Source organism: Protomyctophum parallelum (genome assembly GCF_964188405.1).
Source record: "Protomyctophum parallelum genome assembly, chromosome: 8".
Lineage (NCBI taxonomy): Eukaryota > Metazoa > Chordata > Actinopteri > Myctophiformes > Myctophidae > Protomyctophum > Protomyctophum parallelum.
The window spans coordinates 974,081-991,750 of NC_139703.1; the positions used below are offsets into that span (position 1 = coordinate 974,081).

General features: G+C 46.8%; 1 protein-coding gene across 1 annotated transcript in view; it reads left to right on the forward strand.

Annotated features, from left to right (window-relative positions):
• atxn7 (ataxin 7) overlaps positions 1 to 16,124 on the forward strand; it is a 38,882-nt gene extending 22,758 nt beyond the window's left edge. The window contains exons 6-13 of the mRNA XM_083771909.1: positions 7,220 to 7,493; positions 8,508 to 8,863; positions 10,013 to 10,095; positions 11,016 to 11,287; positions 12,409 to 12,601; positions 13,500 to 13,621; positions 14,279 to 15,452; positions 15,895 to 16,124. Of these exons, the coding sequence (XP_083628035.1) occupies positions 7,220 to 7,493; positions 8,508 to 8,863; positions 10,013 to 10,095; positions 11,016 to 11,287; positions 12,409 to 12,601; positions 13,500 to 13,621; positions 14,279 to 15,452; positions 15,895 to 15,912 (2,492 nt within the window). The 3' untranslated portion in view covers positions 15,913 to 16,124. The remainder of the gene's footprint in view (positions 1 to 7,219; positions 7,494 to 8,507; positions 8,864 to 10,012; positions 10,096 to 11,015; positions 11,288 to 12,408; positions 12,602 to 13,499; positions 13,622 to 14,278; positions 15,453 to 15,894) is intronic.
• The last annotated feature ends 1,546 nt before the right edge of the window (positions 16,125 to 17,670 follow it).

Sequence of the window (17,670 nt, forward strand, 5' to 3'; positions counted from 1 at the left end):
GCAAACGCTGTCTGTGAGAGCTGACACAGTTTGGTTTAATAGTTTTACATTTTATTGCTGACTGGAGGGGAGGAGAGCCGAGCCTCAGGACAGACGTTAGATCAATGAATGGAAGAGGTGAAGGGTGTGTGTGTGTGCTCAACTGTGTGTGTGTGTGTGTGTGTGTGGTAAAATTGAACACATTAGCACACCCAGGGGTGTGTGTTTGACCTCCACTCCATTATCCCAACACTTGTCCGTCTCCAATAATAACCCAGGGCGAGGTGGGCGACGTAGACTTTGCCTACAGCTACCCACCTGCCCCCAGTTGCCTTGCGTGTGTTTACAGTTCTCCTGTTAATATTTGATTTAAGTCTTGGCGTGCGTCTGTGCATGCGCCTGCCGCCTGCTAATGCACTGGTTTATCGTGCAACGCTTTCCCTAAGTAGTCGGAGCTCTAGTGATGTAAAACTTACTTTGGGGGGGGGGGGGGAGTGCATGCGTGCGTGTTCGTTCTCGGGCTGTGAATGCAGTTAAACAGACAGCTTTGACCAGAGAGCATTTGATGAATTATGTATCTTGTTAGTCAAGGGATCCGTTTGCTGTGGATCTCGTTAAAAACGTTGACGTTTGATTTGATCATCCCCCCCCCCGTCGCCCGTCCTGATTCAGCTCGGTCAAACTTTCGTGAAGATGCCACCACGGAGCAATTAGCCATCTGTTCCCACTCCCCAGCTTGTTTGAGGCAGGTTAAACGGGGTGATGGTTTCATGTAGGCATGTTTCTATGCAGTGGTAATTGTCAAGGACTCTTCATGGATCCGTTTGGTTTTGTTCCTGTTGAATTGTTGCAAGTTCATTCATGTACTGCAGTGAGTGCAATCTTGACAAGGCCCCGAGTGTGAAAGTATTTTTAGCACTCGTTCAGCTATATCCCACAATCTGTTTTGTTTTAGTTCTTCACCCCTAGACGCAGCTTCAAGTGTTTATTTACTTTGATTAATTGTAGATGAAGTGTGGGGTGTGGAGTCATTTCCTGCGGCGTAAACGGTAGTAACGGGGTGGGCCACTAGAGGGAAGCACAGCAACGCATGGCTCCCAGCAGGGCTGTCATCACCACCACTGTGTCAACAACAAACGCCACTCCAAATAGCATTAGCATACCTCTGGCCCTGATCAAGGATACCTCTGGCCCTGATGAATCCAAATCACTAACATCTGGACAAGACCTGCATTCATTCATCAGATTGAACTTCGATATTTGGTAGTAGACGCACATGTTTGCTACTCTCACTTAACCCATTTTGGGTGGGAACCCCTTTTGGTGTATTAAACATTATGTTATAATTTAGCTATTGAAAAATAGCATATATACAAGCTCATAGCACGCCACTTGGTGGCGCGCTATGAGCTTGTATATCTGCTAGTTTTTTTAATCGTGAAAATGAGGCAAATATCTTTGAATATATATTTCAGAGTGAACGTTTTTAACTCAAATCGTTGCTTCTGGGGTGGTCTCTGGAACAATATTTTCAGATGGGGGTCGGCGGGCAATTACATATTTTTGGGGGTCCTTGACATGAAACTTTTTGAACACAACTGACATAGAAACATAGGTTTTTCACAGAACTGTCAGGATTTAGAAGACAGTTGTAGAATCGATGGTAGGTCTAAACGGGTTAAAAATCTGAGGGAGAGGTTGAAGTTCAATGGTCATTATCTTTTATTCGTTTCCTTCCACAGAACGCAGCAGAGTGCGTGCCATGCAGTGTGCCCTTGATGCACCCATGCAAAACACATACTGTTGTAGGCCTGATGTAGACAGCCAGCTACAACCTTATCAAAACAAGATGTCCTCCAAAGCTAGACAAATACCATTGGTCTCCTATGTACACTACAGACGAGTGTGCAGTAGTCAAGCGTTGTTTTAACAATGTTTCACTTATGATGTTCAATCAGTGAATATATCCTCGCTAATTGAAAAAGGCCAAATTAATGTTTTTTTCTTTTGTTTTATTTGTTTTGCATCTCTCTCCAAAGTCCAAACGTCTCTCAGGAGAAGAGGCTTTTCTATCAACAATATAAGTATCATCCACACGCCCACTTGCTCCATGTAAATTCACTGGGCCTTCAGCGGCCTTTTCCATTCGGACATTACACGTACTTAACTCGAGGAAGCTTCCATTGTACGTCAGGTTCTACTGACTCAGACATTTGTGCTCCCGTCTAGATTAATTCCAGGTTACAGTGCATGTGTGAAAGCCACTGACTCTGCAGTCCAGTCCACTTCTAAATGGTGCATTTCTATAGTGCCATCCAAAGTGCTTTTATAACGCAAATCATGCTAGACACCAAGCTGCTCATAGGGAGCAGTTAGGGGTTCAGTGTCTTGATCAAGGACTAAACCCAGGGGGGATTGAACCGGGAACCCCTCTGATTCCCAAAGCAGCCGCTCCACCTCCTGAGCCACTGCCGCCCCATGTCAACTAGACATGACTGTGATTACTAGTGTGCCACTGAGTGGCATGCTATGAGCTTGTAGATCTGCTATTTTTCAATAGCTAAAGCATAACATGATGCTAACACCAAAAGGGGTTCCCGCCCAGAATAGGTTAAAACATGTCCCCCAATTTGGCATAGCACAGCCCTGCTTAATTGATATTAATTAAGTTGGTGTCGCCAGATTAACAGCAAAGATAAAGCGTCAATATCGTGTACGCCGTTGGGTATCGTGCAGATCGCCAGAGTTGACTTGTTCCCCTGGCAGGTGCACTACACACTATGCAGCTAAGCGCAGTAGGAGCCCTCTGTCTACTGTTGCTTTTTTGCTGTCTTTATTTATTTATTTTACCGCAACCTCCTCCTGCTCCTTCTCTCAGATGTCACTATGAGGTGTTGTGTGTGCCGTGCGGCCCGTGCCGCACTATGATGGAGATTTCAGTGCCTCTCGCCATATGATTCCACCGTGTTTGCCTGCGTGAAAACAATCCCGTCCGATGTCGACCCGCTCGAGGTCTTTGTGCTTGAAGCTTCTCTGCCCGGGTAGCTCCCAGCAGGGTTGACACCCACTGGAGTCTGGGAAGCTGCGAGCTCTGCCTGCCGTTGTTTTATGCATTCATTTCTGAAGCCGTTGGAACAAAGACTTGTCTCCTCTCCTCGCGGCTCACACAGGCACGCTGCCTGGACGGCACACACGAGCACACATTTTTTGAATTACGTGTTCCTTGAGTTGGATCTGCCGCAGGCAAAGTTTGCAGAGCAATTGTAAACAACCCCAACCAGTAAATTAATAAGTCATGAAAACACTAATAAGCGTAACATTCATGACCTTGACGATGGAGATAAATAACACATGGACCGCTAGTGCTATGTTTTCAGTATGCTGTATATCAGATGGTCTTCGCAGATGAGCGCACAGCAGGTTTACCGCCGCGTTTGTTCAGGCGCAGCCGTGAGATAGGATGGGTGTTCAAAGTTTCCTTTGTTACTGGGTGCTCTTGATGTGATTGCGGTTCTGTGTGATCAATTGTACTGTGAAATCATATTTACACAAATGAGATTAGCATTGCGCTTGCATCACAAGCCTTGCTTGGACACAGCGACTGTATTTTTATATGTAGCGTAGCTGATGCCAGTACTTGGAACGCGGCAAATGAAGCCAACCATCTTATTACAGACAGTCGACAAGATGGACAGCATTCAAATGCAGTTAAAACAGTCAGTCATCTGTCTTTTCCACTGCCTTGTGGTTTCCCAATCCCTATCTCTCTTTTTCTACTTTTTTTCTTTAGCTAACATTTTAACTGAAATCTTCGCTTCTGGGGGTCCCTGGAACAAAATATTTTTATATGAGGGACGCCGGCCGCTGCCAAATACATTCATTCATGTCATTTTGGGGGTCCTTGATGGGTCTGATGGGTTAAAAATAGTGTTTTCCCTAGTTGTCTCTTTCCCAGCCACGGTTTAAGAACAAAGCCTTTAATTTGGCCGTTTAAGAATACCCCTTAATATGCCGTTTGTTGCTGCAACATTGGATATTTGATAGATGCGTTGTCTAAAATACAAAGGTGTGAAATTAATAAGAATGTACAGTAAGCTCTGGACCAAGTTGGATCATCCTCATGCGTAACGTTGTCGCATCCTGGGAGGTTCAGCTGTCAGGAAAATGACGCGTGTATCCTGTATTAGAATGAAGCAGTAATGTCTAGTCTGAGAGCTGCAGATGGTCACTTTAGGAAAGAAAAAAAATCAGACCCATCTGAAGTGAGTGGTGCTGTACTGTACTATTTGTGTTAGGCTGCGCAACAGCGACACTTGGTGGTGAGAAACCGCTACTACCGTGCTCAGACCCAGGGCCCGCATGTGAGCTTGTAGATCTGCTACTTTTGCAACTTTTGAATCCTGAAAAGTAACTGTCTGTCAGGTTTCCACCCGTCTGACAACATATAATTACATCTCTGTTTGGCTTTTAGGCTTCGTAAACAAAAGCTTGTAGATCTGATATTTCTGCTATTCTATTCTGGGGGGAAATGTTTGAAAATCTTTTCATCATGCAAACGATTCTGACGATTAGATAATTGCGGTCATCTCACATAGTTGTGATTAGGCGATAATGTGATAATTGTGACTGGCCTAGTAAGGTCCACATTCAAGCTACAGTTGCAATACTGTATCATTTTGTCCCTCCCATTGCCAGGGTTTCCCCATGTAGTGTCGAGCCAACTTGACTGAATGAATTGGAACAATAAGACTCCGCCTATTCCATCTATACCTCCAGCTTATCTCTCTCCTTCGTCTTTTAATACCACTTCAGGACCACTGGAATTGGGCTCTCTGCCCCTCTTGTGTCTCGGCAGAGAGCATTGTGGGAGATTGCATCACGCTGGGCTTTCCTGGTGTGAGCTTGCAATGCAGGCGCGCTGTTGACTGCTGTGGCTATGGGGGGAGTGAGCAAGCGACGGGAGGGAGAGAGAGAGAAGCCTGGGGCTGTTCTGCTGCTAAGGAGGGAGTGAGGAATGAGAGGGGACGAGAGTGTTGCGCCATGAATCGGATAGGTTGTAAAATGTAAAAGAGTTGGGGGACCGGCGGCCTCGAAAGCACACCAGTTTGGAGGAACGAGGTGTGTGTGTGTGTGTGTGTGTGTGTGTGTGTGTGTGTGTGTGTCACAACTGTGTGTGTGTTTGTGTGTGTGTGTGTGTGTGTGTGTGTAAAACTAGCCCCATAGTGGCCCATACCTCACCTCACTTTCCTTGACCTCCGTGATGCATTGCTTCTTCACCATGGTAATACACATTCCATGCACCCCATGGCGTCCCAGCCTTACCACTAGCTGTCTCCCACCAGAATAGATGCTACCCAACAAAATAAATAAAGAACACGCTTTTTGGACCATGATCAACGCGTGCTCCTGAGGCGTATTATCCTCACATTTTCACTATTTGCATTCATCCCTTTGATGTTTTACACACTGAAGTCTGGTTCATTTGTTGCCATAGAGAAAAGCTGAGTCTATAAAATGACTCCTCTTTACACGTGGCCGTGTCATGGGCTTAACCACCGTGATGCGTTGCTTTTTCACCGTGGTAATAAACATTCCATACTACCGCCCCAGCCCTACACTTGCTGACTCCCACCAGATGCTAGCCCACAAAAATAAATAATTACACTCTTTTTCTACTATGCTCCTGATGCGCATGCTCACAAATTCACTATTCGCATTCATCCCTTTGATATTTTACACTTTAAAGTCGGCTTAATTTGTGACATAGTGTAAAGAGTCTTTAACCCATTTTGGGCAGGCACCCCTTCTGGTGTTTTAAACATTATGTTATAATTTAGCTATTGAAAAATAGCAGATCTACATATCGTAGCGCGCCACCAAGTGGCGCGCTACAGCTTGTAGGTCTGCTACTTTTGAAAACTGGAGGATTTAGAACATTTTTTTACATTTCGAGGTCAGGCCAAAATCGGTTAAAGTCGGCTTAATTTGTGACAGTGTAAAGACTAGTCTTTAAAACGACTGACCGCCCCTTCCCCAGCTGTTTCTGTTCCAACGGACCTGTCTCCGCGCATATAGCCAGAGCAACATGGCTGATGTCTGTGTGTGTCGGCGTGACCCTCGTCTAATGACACGAGGTCCATCTTGTTATTGTAATGTTCAAGGTTCACATGGAAGCTGCAGCGGTTTTGAATTAAGAACAAGACAAACTTTGGCACAATGTCTTTCTTAAATGGCCATTCCGGATTTATTTTTCCTGTTCTGTTGTCTCATGCATGGCTGGTATCGGATCAGGCAACATTGTTACCCAAACATTTTTATATCTCGACAAAAATGTTGTGAAATGACCCCTTGTCATGTTTTTCTGTTAAATCTGTTAATTCTGCATACCTTTAGTATTTGAGCCCTATCATGCCTCTTCTGGAGGGGGGGGGGGGTAGTTCTGCAAAAAATACGACATCTACAAGCTCCGATCTGCTGTTCTTGGTAAAGAGATGTGGTGTAGTGTAGAGCAAGTGTACCAAGTACTGTTGCATTTCGGGTCTGTTTTACTTACTGAATACTTTTAACCCGATTAATCTATAGTCCCTCCTGTCGACGCACAAGAATGGCCCATGTCTGGTGAGGTGACGCTGCCAACCATTATTTTTCTAAGGGCAGGTAAAAGATATCACGTTTTGAATGAGAGCAGTTGGCCCCGTATCACCTTTGAGGCTATTTCTGTCTGTCCTTTCTCAATTCAGTGTTGTCCTAAGCTTCCTAAGTGTTGAATTGCGTCACTTTCTACAGTGGCTGCTCTACTCAAATGGCTGAGAATCAAGCTCTCTTTCAACGCCAAGGGCTACTAGTTCTTTTTTAGTTGGATTGTATTGCAAATCCTTTGTACTACTTTGTTGTTGAGGCAAGCTGCTTTTTCCTGTTAAGGATTGTCTTGGTGTTTGACTGACTGACTATATTTAGTGGAATGCTCTGAAAACAGCCATGACCGTTCTAAACTCCCCATTAAAGTTTAAAGCTGACCTAAATCATGGCTCCCCCGAAATCCTAATTGGTCTTAGCTAAATTTGTCCCCTGGGTGCCTTTCCCCAAGGGTTGCAATTTTCTCTCTCCTTAGCTCTGTTATGTCTCTCTCGTGAGTGGCATGCTTAAAATTGTTGGACTTTTGCAAATCGTCAATACAATATTAAATCCATCGATCAATCAATAAGCCGTGTGTTTTCATTCTTCTCCCCTGTCTCCGCAGAGAGAAGACACAGCTCGGCTGTAAAGCCAACCCCCGCCTCAGCCTTCCCTCTGTCGGCCCGGAACCGGAGCGGTGGCCTCGTGGCCGCGCCCGGGCTGAGCACGGGGCCCGGGGTCCAAGCCGGAGGGGTCCAGGGACGACCCTCCACAGCCGGCGCCAGCGTTTCCGCCGCAACCCTCCCCAACTCGAAACTCCTCAAACCAGCCAAAGAGAAGCCAGGCATCCCGCGAAGGACCCACTTCCCCCCCTTCAGGGTGCTGCAGCCAGACAAGATGTACGTATCTCCATGCAAACCAAAGCACCTAGACTAGAGCAGCATTACTCTGTGGCTAGTGCTGAAGTTCAGCATAGTGTTGTTTCGATACCTAGAGAGAGATACCAAAACTGGTGTCGGAAAAGCTGCCGATACTGCCTCAACTGCTGGTATTGGCGAGTATGCCAGTCTATGTCATTCCGATACCACTTAATTTATCACATATGTATAGTAATCAATTATTTTGTCCTCTGAATGCTTCAGTTGATTTATACTGTTATTGTATGATTTACATAATCTTTCTAACTTGTAGCTTTACTTAAACATTTATTAATGTAAATGTTACTTATTCCTAGATCAGTCGTTCTCAAACCCCCCCCCCCTGCCTCCCAAATCCCTCGATCACTGCACTTTGCGTTATCAAGTTCCCTGTGTTAGATCTCCTCGGCCGCTTCATCTTGACCGCTTCCCTCATCTGGCCTTCCAGATGTAGACTTAAAAATTTGAATCTCCCGTCAAGGGAACTGTAAAATACCTTGATTTTTGGTTCTACCTGGCATTCAGCATCTGCCCACACAAAAAATGTTTCAATCCCGATCAGCTACAAACATCACCTTGTTTTAAGCATTAGCTATTGAGAAATAGCAGATCTACAAGCCCATACCGCAGCACAGAGTGCCGCGCTACGAGCTTGTAGGTCTGATATTTTTTTTTTAATCGTGAATGCGGCACAAATCTTTGAATTTATATTCTTTCAGAGCGAACGTTTTTAACTCAAATCTTTGCTTCTGAGGGGTTCCTGGAATAAGATATTTTCAGATGGGGGTCGGTGGCCGATTACATATACTTTTTGCTGTCCTTGACATGAAATATTGAGCACCACTGATACAGAAACATAGGAATTTCAGAAAATGTTTAGGATTTAGAAGACATTTTTTAAGAATCGTCCTCAGGTCTAAATGGGTTAATCCCGATCAGCTACAAACATCACCTTAACATCAATGTTGTTCTCCCGTCTCTCTCTGTCCCCCTCAGTCCCACCCCAGCCGTCAAGGTGGAGAGGATGCACCTGAAGTCGGACGCGACGGCGAAGCTGACGCAGGCTCCCTCGGCCCCCGCCACCGGCTCCACCACCACCACCACCTCCTCCACGCCCTCCTCCAGCACCACTGTGAGCTCCAACACTACCGCCCCCAACTCCTCCTCCACCTCGTCGTCGTCGTCGTCATCAGCCCTCAAGCCAGGCCTTAACTGTCCCTCCATACCAAAGCCTCCTGTGCTGGCCCCGGGCCAGATGCCCAACGGCAAGGGCCACTCTCTCTCGGTCCTGTCGGACAAGAAGCAGGACAGCAGCGCCAGTAGCAGACGTCACCTCTGCAAGAGACTGTCAGGTCAGGACTGAGAGGATTTGATTGAATACTTTAAATAGTCAACTGGCACGAGGTACAGTCAAGACATTAAAGGGACACTTCACCCTTTTTGCAAAGAAATATATGTTAATGACGTTTAGAAGCTTTAGAACACTTTCCTGGGGGGCTTTATGTATGTAATATGAGGTTTTAGATATTTTAGATTGTAGCAGTGAGCCTGTTGTCTCTGATGTCATGGACACTGGGCTCACTTCCTTCCTGGACTACATGTTGTCTCAGTAAGACAGCTCTCCCCCTATCCGCAAGGAGGAGCAGTGCACCAAAGAATTATGGGAATTGTAGTCCAGGAAGGTAGTGAGACCAGTGTCCATGACATCAGAGACAACAGGCTCACTGCTACAATCTAAAATAACTAAAACCACATATCACACACATAAATACCCCCAGGAAAGTGATCTAAAGCTTCTAAACGTCATTAACATATATTTTTTTGCAAAAAGGGTGAAGTGTCCCTTTAAGGCTAAAAGGATAACGCAAAAATGCCCTGAGACCACTGAGAAAAAGGGAAAACGAATGTGAATAACACCTCCTTTCTATAGGAATTTGCATTGGCGTCTTCCCCTTGTGGTCTTCTGTAGAAAGTTTTTTTTCTCTAGTTTTGAAAGAATCCAGTTATTTCCTTAGAAAGAATCCAGCTACCAGTATTTTACACTGGATCTCACTCTTGTTTTGTTATCTGCCTTTTTTTCCCCCCGTCATTCAATATTTTAGAATGTTTTTTTTTTTTTACCCTGCACAATGTTTTTCCTTTCTTTTTTCCTTACATATCACATTCCGAAATGTCATATTTTCTGATTTTGGATCTCAGAGCTTTTAACCACATAAACCATCTAGACTTGATAAACTGCACGCAATTTGCAACATTCACACCAAATCTCTTATAGTAGCCGCTTGTCTGCTATTTTTGGCCAATTCCTACTGAGGGTTGAAGTGGTTAAAAGCTGATATTATCCAAAGTCCTTCCTGAGCATCGTGTGTGTGTGTGTGTGTGTGTGTGTGTGTGTGTGTGTGTGTGTGTGTGTCTGTGTGGCAGCAGATATGTTGCAATGCCTGTTCATTACGTTGTCCCTCCCATGTTGCTCAATCTCTTGCTCACCCTTTCGCCATCAGAACGAGAGTTCCAGCCAGATGTCCACTGTGGCGTTGTGGATATGACAGCTCGGAAACCATGCACAAGATCCCTCACATGCAAGGTAATAATGGGCCCGTTCCTTTTCTCTGTATGAGGCCTCGTTGTTTAAAAGAGCAACATAACATACGGTAGCTTTTTGCAAGCCTTCAACAATGCACTCGATGAAGTAGCAGACTTTTCCCCTCGCCACATGTCGTACCTTTTTGAATTACGCAAGGTACCCAATGTGAGGCATCCCTGGGGTACCTCTGTTTTAACCATTTGATCTGTTGTCTGCCATGTTGGGTTTGAAGAGGATGCTTCTCTCCACTGATTTTGAACCTTTGCTGCTGGCAAGGCCGGTTTTAAATCAAGTGAGCACGGTAATTAATTACTTAACACATTAAGGCACTCGGGTGGTGCAGTGGTAAAGTATATGCCCCACCACCGCAGAGGCTGTGTGTTAGAATTCACCGTGGTGCATTCCGGCTTTGTCGGCGTCTGCATGTATTTGTACGGGGTGGGGCGGCACCTGTCGGCAGGGAGTGTTGGTTGGGAGGATTAGAATGAAGGCTCTACGTCTTCCCGGTGGGGGCTCCTCTCTGGCAGGTGAGTCAGTAAGATACAACACAGAAACGTGAGTGGGGAGGAATTAATTGGCATAACGTCTGCCGTAAAATATTGATGATCCAGAATCGGTCCTAATATATTCTTTTAGTAAATGAGGGGCTAAAACCATAGACATAGAAAGGCAGACGCCTCCTTCGGCTCTGGGGCAAGCTTCCGCGTTGGTGTTAAGGAAAGTAATGAAATGAAGGGTCGTGAGTCACATGACTGGACGCCGGCGATGCGCCATTTAACACCGCACACCGCCCTCAGTGTCACTCCAATGAATTGCAGCGGCCAATGAGGCGTCTACCTTTCTATGTCTATGGTGGAAAACGCACTACAGCTACGCGTGCACCTTATCTTGACCTCTTGTCCTCTACTAACCCCTCACAGACACATTCCTTAAGCCAGCGGAGGGCGGTGCCTGGGCGGAGGAAGCGCTTTGACACGCTGCTGGCTGAGCACAAGAACAGAGCCCGGGAACGGGAGATCCACCACCCGCCCCATTCCCAGCCCACCCCCGCTCTCAGGGAACCCCACCCCTCGCCCCGCCTCTCCTCTGCCCACGATCCCCACCAGGTGGCCCACGGCAACGGCCCTGCACCAGACGCCACTAAGCCTTTGCCACTCGGAAAGCCCAAACCTCACAACTCTGGTCTTCCACGGTAAGAACTTAACGCTAGAGATGCACGATATTGAAATTATATTGACCGATATCCGATTATTTGCCGGTGCATATACTGATATATTACATGTGCCAGAAGTTTACCTCTGGCACATGGGTCGCCTGAGTGAGGGGTATGATGTTGAGAGACCTGAAACCCCGTTGACCTCAGGAAACATCACTGAGGATACGTCCCAGGTGCATCCATGCAATGTTTTTTGTCATTATTATTATATTAATTGTATTGAACTCTCAGAAAAAACATTTTCATTTTGCTGGTGAAAATAGATGGTTACGCTCCACTTCTATGCAAGATCACCATGGATCATCAAGTGTTTCACAACAGTCTCCGATGGCTTTTGCCTTTTTATTTTCTTGTAGACTATAGTTAGTAGTCTCCACTTGAGTCTAAACATATGGCCTACTACCAACTATCCTCTCGCTCAATCATGTGCCATACAGTCTTTATTTTTTTATTATAAAAGATGGCATTTCTCACCTTCTTTCCTCTAAACTGCAGCACTGATGGTGGTTTATCTGGTAGCATTTTGTAGTGTGTGTGTGTGTGTGTGTGACTGACTGGTTTCACTAAATGTGGGAGAGCACAGAGCAGTGGTGCACTACGAAGTCGTCATTCTTAACCACCCACTGTGCGTGACTCGTCAACCCCACAGCCTCGACAAGCCGCTGCTTAAGGTTAATGTTAACATGCAAAACCTTTTACTGAATAAGACGACAACATTCGGTGCCTTTCAAATTTTTAATTAGGCTGCGAGAGATATGCAACTGAAATAGCCCAGCTCTATTGTCCTCTGCAGTCTGTGCGCGCGTGTGACGTGTACTGTGTATGCGTCGCTCATGGGCATAATTACCACATGGACAGGCTTTACGTAGGATAGAACATCACAGTTGAACATTGAGTTTCAGAATGGTTTCCAGGTTGCATTGCATGTGACGAGTGAACCGTACAGGAGCAATGCATATTCACGCAATGGCACTGGTGGAAAAAGACAAATGCTAGAAATCTCTGTCAGTCTTGTCCCCGAGGTTCGATCTGAACGACTTGCAGTAAGATCAGGTGACTAATCCTCACCATACCTCTCTTTCCCTCTACCCTGTCAGACTAAACAGCTGTCACGGAGGTGGGGGTCCGCCCGGAGACCCCTCGTTAGTCCACGAGTCGACGCACCATCCCCCAACTGCCCCCGACGGCGTCTCCCGTCCCTCGAGCGACGAGGGGGAGAACGACGAGCGGGAGGAGGGCTCGGACAAACTGGACTGCCACTATTCAGGTTATCACCCACGGCCGGCAGCTGTAAGTACACAGTCAGACGCCTGTGATTAAGCCATTATGATGTTTTATGATTATTACAGAATTGTGACATGCTTTAAGTCACAAGTATTTGAGAAACAGTTATTTTGCATAAAAGTCAATTGTTTTCATGCTACAAGCTGACAACACATCACTTTGTGACGTGTTGTAAGCTGGTAGATCAGCTATTAAAAAAATGAAAGAATACACTAATACACTAATTTATTTGTATTTACGTTTTTTACGTTATTTACATTTTGTTTGTAATTATAAAAAAAAGAAACTCATTGTATTCACATATTCCTATCTTTATTGCCAAAAACGGTTATTATTATCGCAATTATTTCTGACAATCGTCAACTTAAATTTGTAATCGTGACAGCCATAACATCCAGGGAAAGAAAGCATGGTGTCATTTTAGATTTTGGTATAGGGTGTATATATATCGTTGCTGTCAGGCGGAAACCTCCTATCCAACTTTTTGTAAATGAATGGTACTTGATCAAACTACAGTGAAGTGTCACTCAAAAGTTAGCAGATCTGAAAGCTCTTGAAGATATGCTACTTTTGCTAATTTGATTCTTGAAACGGTTTTGGACATGAGGTTTCCAATTCCACCTGACAAAGATGGTATAAGTTTAACTTTCAATGGGAGGCGTCAGAAAACTGTCAGGACGTTTTTTTAGGATAGGCCTCGGGTCTAAATGGGTTAAATGCCTTGTTTGTTCTGAGTTCTGGTTCCCGAATAGTTTTATTTAATTTGACAAACACAAATGTAACGTAGCTATTGATGTTGTTGTGCCGTTTAAAGCTCAGACGTTTAAACGTCAGACTAAACCCCTTGTCTCTGTTCCTCCAGTACTGTACCTTCGGACTAAACACCTTGTCTCTGTTCCTCCAGTACTGTACCTTCGGAAGTCGACTGTTTGGCAGAAGCTGCTACTCGTTTGACCGTCGCTGGGACCGGATGCGATGTGCACTGACCGCCATGATGGACAAACACGTCAACTCACAAATGTGGAAGTATGTCTTTTCTGGCTTAACTCATTCGGAGCCACAGCGCCATCTGGTGGAGGGCTCTCGCCGCCACATGTGCATTTTCAATTGCAAGCACCTTTAGATTGAAAGCCCTGTTTGGCCGAAAATTGGGAAGTAAAAATCTGCTGTTTAACATATCCCGCAATTGTTATTTAGTCCACCCAAAACATACTTTTTGTAAGCTGGGATCATATCGTTTTGAGAAATGAATGAAAATCTAGCTTGTTTTGACCCAAAAATAATAATAGTCTAGCCTGGAATGACTCAAGATTCTGGGGTGGCTTCTTTGATCTTGACGGCTATAAATGCCATGTGCCACCGCTAAAGGTGATTGGTTTATTTCTTAATTGGGTGGAAACCTCATATTTCCAAAACAGTTACTTTTCTAGATTAAAAAATGGAGATTAAAAAAAGCAGACTTAACCTCAAAACGTGTTGTGCCGCACTTCGAGCTTGTAGATCTGCTACTTGTGATGCTTCTGTGTGACGCTGTAGTATGATCCAGTAGGGCATTCATTTACGAAAAAACTAAAAGTTAAAATATGAAGATACAAGGTTTCTGCCGACATCGTTTTTTAGCTTATATCAGTGATGGGTTATCGTGGTTAAATTGCTAATTTATTTATTCATTAAACTTTGTAGGAAAATCCCTTTGGCCTTGGAGAACTCCTCTTCCTCCTCCGTTGCACCGGCCCACAGGACAAGCACAAACTCCCATGGTAGCACTCCCTCCTCTGGCTTCCTGGGGCCCCCTGCCACGCCACCCCAGCCCCCCTACAGCCAATCCTACGAGGGCAAGTCTGCACTCTCCTACGGGACCACCTTAAACACCCGCAGCTCCCCACAGGGCGGGGCCGAGCAGCTGGCCTACGGCACCGCGCAGGCCCGGCAAGTGTCTTCGTCGCCGCAGATGCCTTCAGCCCACTCCACCTCTTCCTCGTCCGCTCCCTCCCTTGCCTCAGGCCGGGCGCTCAAGTCCCGCTCCTCCACCTCTAGCAGCAGCACTACCAAGTCGTCCTCCTTCAGGCCCAGGGAGAGCTCCTCTGCTCCCGTCACCCCCACCTCGACCGGAGGGGGTGGCAGCAGTGGGCCCAACAACAACAATAACAGTAGCAGCACCACTAGTTTCAGTTCGGGAAAGAAGAGGAAGAACAGCTCGCTCCTCTCCTCGTCCCACGGCTCCACCGAGTCGTCGTCGTCGTCGTCGAACGCCAACTACTCTTCCTCCTCCTCCAAGAAAAACTGCGTGGCCGTCAGCAGCTCAGGGAGCAACTACCACCACGGCCCGCTCGCCTCCTCCGCCCCCGCCTCCTCGCTGTCGTCCTCTCACAGCGGGGTCCACAGCGTGGGGCTGAACTGCGGCCCCACCGTGCGGACCAACTCCCTCAGCCTGAAGGCGGAGGCGTCGGCCGGGGCCGCAGGCGGCTCCTCGGGCCCGCCTGCCCGCGGACCCCCCTCCGCCAGCCCGGCCGAGTCCATCAAGCGCATGAGCGTGGTGATGAACAGCAGCGACTCCACCCTCTCCCTGGGGCCTTTCGTCCACCACCAGTCCATGTCGGACCACCACGCCGGCTTCGGCCACCACGCCTCCTCCGACGGCCGCTTGGAGGGCAAGAAGCGCAAAAGCTCGCCGGCCTCCAGCGGCGTCGGCGTTGGGGGTGGAGGCGGGGGGCCGGGGGCAGCAGGTGGAGGAGCAGGGCCGGGCCCAGGCAGGCCCAAGGTGACCAAGTCACCCGCCATCAACAACATCCACGGGAAGCATGGCCGGAGCGTCCCGGGGACGCCGGGGCTGCCCAACAACTCTCACATACATCAGGTGGGTTTTTGGCCTTATTGTTATACTTTAGCTATTGAAAAATAGCAGATCTACAAGCTAATAGCGCAGCACTCAGTGGCAGCGCTATGAGCTTGTGGATCTGCTATTTTTCAATAGCTAAAGTATGAGTGCTGTGCTATTTAGCTTGTAGATCTGCTATTTTTTTAAAGTACTGAAAAGGTGGTGCATTCTTTGAATATATATTCTTTCAGAGCGAACATTTTTAACAAAAATCTTTGTTCTGGGGCGTCCCTGGAACAACTTTCAGATGGGGTTCGGCAGCCAATTACATATCATTTTGGGGTCCTTGACATGAAAATGTTTGAGAACCATTGACTTAGAGGTTTAGAAGACATTTGTAGAATCGTCCTCAGGTCTAAATGGGTTGACTGAAAGTGGATTGCTTTAATATCAACTTGCTTTCACCTCTCCCCTCCCCCAGCCAAAGGCCCGTCCCTGACAGCGGTGTTGGGGTTCTGTGTGTGGAACCGGTGGGCAGACGAAGAGGAGGAGGAGGAGGGCGGCGGCAGCCAGCGTGCTGCTCCAGACTGCACGAGGCCTTCTAGAAGCAAATCTGCGTTACTCTCAGCTTCCCACGATCCTCAGGGTGGAGATGATCTGGACAGCCCAGTTACGTCAACTTTGTCGTGGTCATTGAACTTATTTTCTCCCAAAGCCATGTGAGTGTAGGGGGAGGGGGGGGGGGACTTCAGGGGCACCTTCCGTGTGAGGAAACCGGTAGGCGTACAGTGCCCCGGGGAGGGGGGGTGGGGGGGTTTGGGGTTCTGATGGAGTAAGCCAGCACCCTGCCCATCTCAGTGTTGTCCTGATGCTCTGAAAGGTCTTCCCGTCCGGTTTTGGAAGGAGCAACGACGGCAGCAGCAGCCATGGGGTTTGTAACCTGTGGCTGGGTCAGAGTTGATGGGGTTCAGGTAAAGGGCCAGTGCAAAGCCCCACCGAAAAAGGAAGCCACCGCGACACTGAGCAACAAGGGGGAGCCAACAAGCCGATCTCTTCCGCGTGTTAGTGTGTGTGTGTGCGCGCGCGTGTGTACGTTTTTTTTAATTTTTATTTCTCATGTCAGATTCTGCTGGACTACTGGAAACTCTAAAACTTATTGACGCCCCCAACGCCTGATTTCCTAAGCCTTGGAAGGAGCAGGCAATGGTCGGAGCCGACGGTCATGTTTGAACCCACACACTATTGCCCCGTCGTTCCCCGTCTCCATTAGTCCCCAACTCCTCTTCTTAGTGACATTTCCTAACCTCAGGTTACGTACGGTAGCCAGAGACTATCCGCTAGGCGCGGATCCAGTCGATTCTTTATGACCCCAAATGATTATGCAAGTGTTAACCTTTTTATGTTTTTTCTTATGAGCTTTTTACACTGAACTACAAAGACTCTTTGTAGTAAATTTGGCGAAGACAGTCAGCCGTGCATGCAAATGTGAAACAGGACACCTGACGTGCCCATTCATTCAATTGAATCTTTTGTCCGAGAGATCGTTTGGTTATCGAGTACACCTGTGTATTTCCTGAATGTTTTGTTTTTCCCTGTGCAAAAAGGACAGCCACAGTAGACTTATCCCCACGACTGTGAACGGCACTAAATAAATACTTGCTCCACACAGGCAGTGCTTAGTTTCCCCACAACGCTAGCCAAAGGCCGCTACTAGCTTCCTTCCCAAACCCTACTCGCAGGTGTAACCACTACCCCAGCTTTGGCTGTAAAGGTTTTCTATGTCCCATCGGAATACGACGCCGCCGTTGTGCGATGGAGATTTTGGTCACAAGGAGGCAAGGAAAGGCCGACATTTACTCTTCGTATTCCTTGTGGAGTCTTAGAATCTGGCAATACTTCCGAGTTTTCCCTCTCACTGACGTGTGTTCAGGTGGTGTTGGGTTTTTGGTGCGAGATTAATGGTGATAACTTAACAGGGAATGTTTATACTTTTAGGTGACACCTGTTGTTTCGCTGAACCTCCACTGATGTCAGATGTCAAGTGTTGGGAGCGGAGGAGACTATTTTCTTTTTGTAACTTCCTTTATTTCCCCTGCCCTCCTCCTCCTCGTAGCTTATTTATCAAACAAGTATTGAAGTATCCCTATTTCAGAATACATATTTTGTTAACAAATTGTACATATTGAAATATGTATTTTTGCACAGGCATTTTCGTACACATACGGATGATTTTTTGGTACAATTGAAAAGTAATTAT